The 4,172-nt window shown below is 37.1% G+C and overlaps 1 protein-coding gene across 3 annotated transcripts in view; it reads right to left on the reverse strand.

Annotated features, from left to right (window-relative positions):
* Positions 1-1,728: 1,728 nt before the first annotated feature.
* gba2 (glucosidase, beta (bile acid) 2) overlaps positions 1,729-4,172 on the reverse strand; it is a 32,384-nt gene continuing 29,940 nt past the window's right edge. For all 3 annotated transcript variants that reach the window (XM_014025520.1, XM_014025522.1, XM_014025521.1), the window contains one exon: positions 1,729-3,069. In XM_014025520.1, the coding sequence (XP_013880974.1) occupies positions 2,848-3,069 (222 nt within the window). In that variant the 3' untranslated portion in view covers positions 1,729-2,847. The remainder of the gene's footprint in view (positions 3,070-4,172) is intronic.

The following is a 4,172-nucleotide window of genomic DNA, read 5'->3' on the forward strand; positions in this document are numbered from 1 at the left end:
ATATATATATATTCTGGGAATAATTGCAAATATAAATTCTGAGTGTAGAAAGTCTAATAAAAGGAAATTCGGTGAAAAGGAAAATCGGTAGCACCGACAGCTATCGAGCCGCGCTACGGTAGCAAAATCTGACRAGGTCGCAAATACTYCTCTGCAAGAAGTTTCAACTATAATTGTTTAAGATGATTTTTTTTTCTCCAGTCAAACAGGTTTGCATAACACTGCACAACACTCCTCTTGACACAGTTACGGAAGAGCATTGTATTTCATCCAAAATAACAATAAAAATAAAATAAAATAAAAACTCCTGATCTCATAATTACAAGATATTATCCCGTAATTATAAAAGCCTGATTTTATTTGGTGACTGCAATGCTCTTCCATGCACAATTAATATTCACACTGGTAAAATACAATCAAACAAGCTGTGTGTCTCAACCAAACAACAAACAAAAAGGCAGAAAAGTAATTTGTTAGCTTAGCAACACTTGCCATTAGCCTGTCCGTCCGTTGAAACCAAGTCACAAAAAAAACCTGCGGTTTTGCCGCTTTTCCTTTGGCTGGATTTGAATATCCTTTAGTCTATCTGCCCCAAACCTCTTCAAATCCCGTTTTTTCCTCCAAATATACGAAGGAAAACAGGTGAAGGATCGCGCTAGCTGTCGCACCAACTCCAAATCACACCCACGTAAACTCGAGCTGGAGACAAGTTATGGTAGGTCCTCTCTCATTGGCTGTGGCTGACCGAGGGGGCGGGGCAACACGTCTGTCAATCATTCTGTACCAGAAGTTAGTTAGTTAGTTAGTTGGTTAGTTAGTTAGTTGTTTAGTTAGTTAGTTAGTTAGTTAGTTAGTTAGTTAGTTAGTTAGTTAGTTAGTTAGTTAGTTAGTTAGTTAGTTAGTTTTTGTAAATTAAAAAATGTGATACAACATTGTTAATTAATATTTTAATATTTCCATTGTAATACAGTGTATTAGCGCAATTTTGAGTTGGGAAGTCGGTGCAATGCGACCATACCTGATTGTGTTGCATTATCATTTTAAGGGTTGTTTACTTTACATGAAGTCAGTCATATTAGTTGTAGTTATAGTAAGTATTTGGCAATGTTTTAACGCTGATTCTACACTCAATGCCGTGTAGAGCGCTATTGTTGTTATTGTTGCATTATTCTACCAGAGCAAGAAATGGAAAYCCTTTTTTCCATTTATTTTTCCTTTTTTCTGACAAGGTGGAAACTGGAACACCTTCAATTTGGGAYTGACGTCAGTCCAAATTTACAATTTTGAGTTTCATTACAACTGGAGCGTAGCATTACCCCTACTGGCCTACCAGCCCTTCCTGATTATTCTTGTTAATAGAAACCTCAACTAGACCAATCCCACTTTTCTTTGATTTTTTTCCTGCCTTCTGATGCGAATGGTCATTCATTTTAAGCCTGGTTCTGCTGGATTTGTTCCTTTTTAGTAGCCTACGGCCCTGCTCAACTTGGAGAAATGCAACAAAGAAAAATTTAATCCAGTAGGCTGGCTCCTTGGATAGATGACCTCTACTATGACCCGGTGCAACCCTCCAAGTCCCACAAACCACCAGGCAATGACCCATCTTGTAGGACACACAGACCAGGATTATGTAGTTCCCTCCAGCCCAGGATTTTAAACCCTCATGCTGATCACTTGTGCTTTAACTACAAAAACATTTGCTCATATACAATAAAAATGCAACCMATCTCTTGAAGTACTGTATTTATTCATTCATCGTGATTGTCATGACTATATTTTTGTAAAGTCTTGCTGTAATTTTATACACTATTGTTCAATAAACATGCAAGAAAGGCACCAAAACCTATGAAAAAAATAATAATAATAATAATAACAATAATAATAATAATCATCATCATAATAATCCAGGCTCTCAAATATCACCTATGACACCATTTACCATAGCATTCAAATGTTTGATTGAGTAAGAAAATTTGATACCATACATAAACACGTTCCAAGTGTTCAAATACTATTGGCATTATATGAAATGTAGCGTCTTTGTGTTTGCAATGGGAAAAATGTTACAGAAAGAAAAGATACAATTTTAAAATTAAATGCAGGCTTTTTATTTGATGCCTAAAGACCCACAGTGCAAGACAATTTGCAGAGTATTTAAAAAGTCCTTGTAGGCTCCAACTACGCTACTTTGGAAACTCTTTTGAGCTTGTGTTTTTTTGTTATTTATTTTTTATTTAAAAAAATAAGATTTTTACAGATGATTATTATTTAATCTTACTTGCTGACATGCCACATCTGCAGAGGTCAAGACCGTCTGGATTAACTGTGCATCAAATCATAAAAAGAACCTATGAGCTTAGCTAAAGGTTCTGGAGTTCATCTTCAGCACAAGACCAAAGTTTAATAGCAGCCGAATTAAAACAGACTGATGAAAACATGGTAAAAATTATTTCCTTGTTGTGGGTTTTTGGGCACAAATTAGGTTCCCATGTCATAATTTCTATAATAAGTTATTTTTTCTTAAATCAGCATAGATTAACACCAAAATAACGAGGTTAAGAAATCTCTATTTGGGAAAGTGATTTTAAAATTCTCTCTTTTTCCATTAGGACATGATTGAGAATTGCAAACAGTTGTGCAGAAGGGGCCAAAATGTTTGTAGGAACTTTGTAGTCACCCCTCTTTATGAATCACAGAAAACATTTGCAAGTAAAAAAAACTGCAGTCATAGCAACCAGTCAAACAGACTGGGGTGACAAATAACTTCAGGGATTTTATTTTAGTCTTTGTTCTTGTTTTTACTGGGTCTTGCTCCATTTCTCTCCAGCGTCCACATCGTTAGATGACTCAGGTTTTGTTGTCTTCAGTTTTAGCTGCTGCAGTTGAAACCTCCTGAGACATGTTCACGGCGAGCTGAATGGCCCAAACACTGAGGGGCCTCATGTAGGCCAGGGAGCGAAAGATGTTCTTCTCGCAGTAGGCTTCCGGRGTCTGAAAGGCCATGCCCAACCTTTCCCAAACTGTTCGGTAACAACCCTCCGCCGTTCGCATACCCTCTGCCCACATACCCTGAAGGAAAAGAAAAGAGCAGAGACATTCTTCAGCCACAATCACGATATCAGCTAAAGAAAGAAAAACGTATCCAAGATGTTAAAACTGATAAAAAAAATAGGCATTAGTTTTGTMAAAACCGATGGATTCATCATAGTATAGTCCAAAATGATTAAAACACAAATACATCAAATATTTTTTTCCAAGAGTTGACTTCAATGAGTCACATAGCTCTTTCTTTGCTGTTGTATGTTCAAATATTATTATATTATTACCTCCGTCAACGAGGTTATTGTTTTTGGTAATGTTGGCTTGCCTCTCTCTCTGTCTGTGCACAACATTACTCAACAAGTGATGAAATGGATTTTCATGAAATGTTGAGGTTGTCAGGAAGAACAAACAATTCAGAGTTGGTGGTTGATCTGGATCACCTGCGTGAGTGACCTCTCATATTGAAGTGTTTAGTTGTAATTAAGTAAATGGATGGTTTAAAACACAGTTAATGTGTGCAGGGGTGTAGGAGGAACTTTCATCTGAGGCTGGGTGATATTGGCAAAAATAATTAATCATCATTAACTGCRGCATTTATCCAATAATGACTAATATATTGATTAATCTCCTGGACGCTGGCACGTCCTTGTCACATGACTATTGGGAAAGATAAAMCCTCTCTAAGAATCTGTTCCCATTTGTTTAGAAAGTACAGACTTCAAGCTATACACCAGTTTTTAAATGGTGTTGATAGAACAAGTAAAAGCAGCCCTGCATTCTAACTGGGCAGACTCTGGTTACAAAGGCTACGTTCACACTGCAGGTCTTAATGCTCAGTTCCGATTTTTTGAAAAAATCCGATCTTTTTGTGTGAACGTTCACATTACATTTTAAATGTGACATGTATCAGACCCCTGTGTGAACGCTCCACAGCACTGATGTGACAAGCATGCGCAGTAAAAGATGTGACGTCTCATCAGCCGGCTTGTTTGTTTACAGAGCTAGCACTGATGCTACATTTTGCACATCGAATCGGAAGTTGTTTAATCAGAGCCGATTAAATAATTATCTAACATGCTTCTTTAGTTCAGTGTTTATATCTGAACCTGCCTCTGACCGGGATGCTCCAG

The sequence above is a fragment of the Austrofundulus limnaeus genome, unplaced genomic scaffold (genome assembly GCF_001266775.1).
Source record: "Austrofundulus limnaeus strain Quisiro unplaced genomic scaffold, Austrofundulus_limnaeus-1.0 Scaffold482, whole genome shotgun sequence".
NCBI classification, from domain to species: Eukaryota; Metazoa; Chordata; class Actinopteri; order Cyprinodontiformes; family Rivulidae; genus Austrofundulus; species Austrofundulus limnaeus.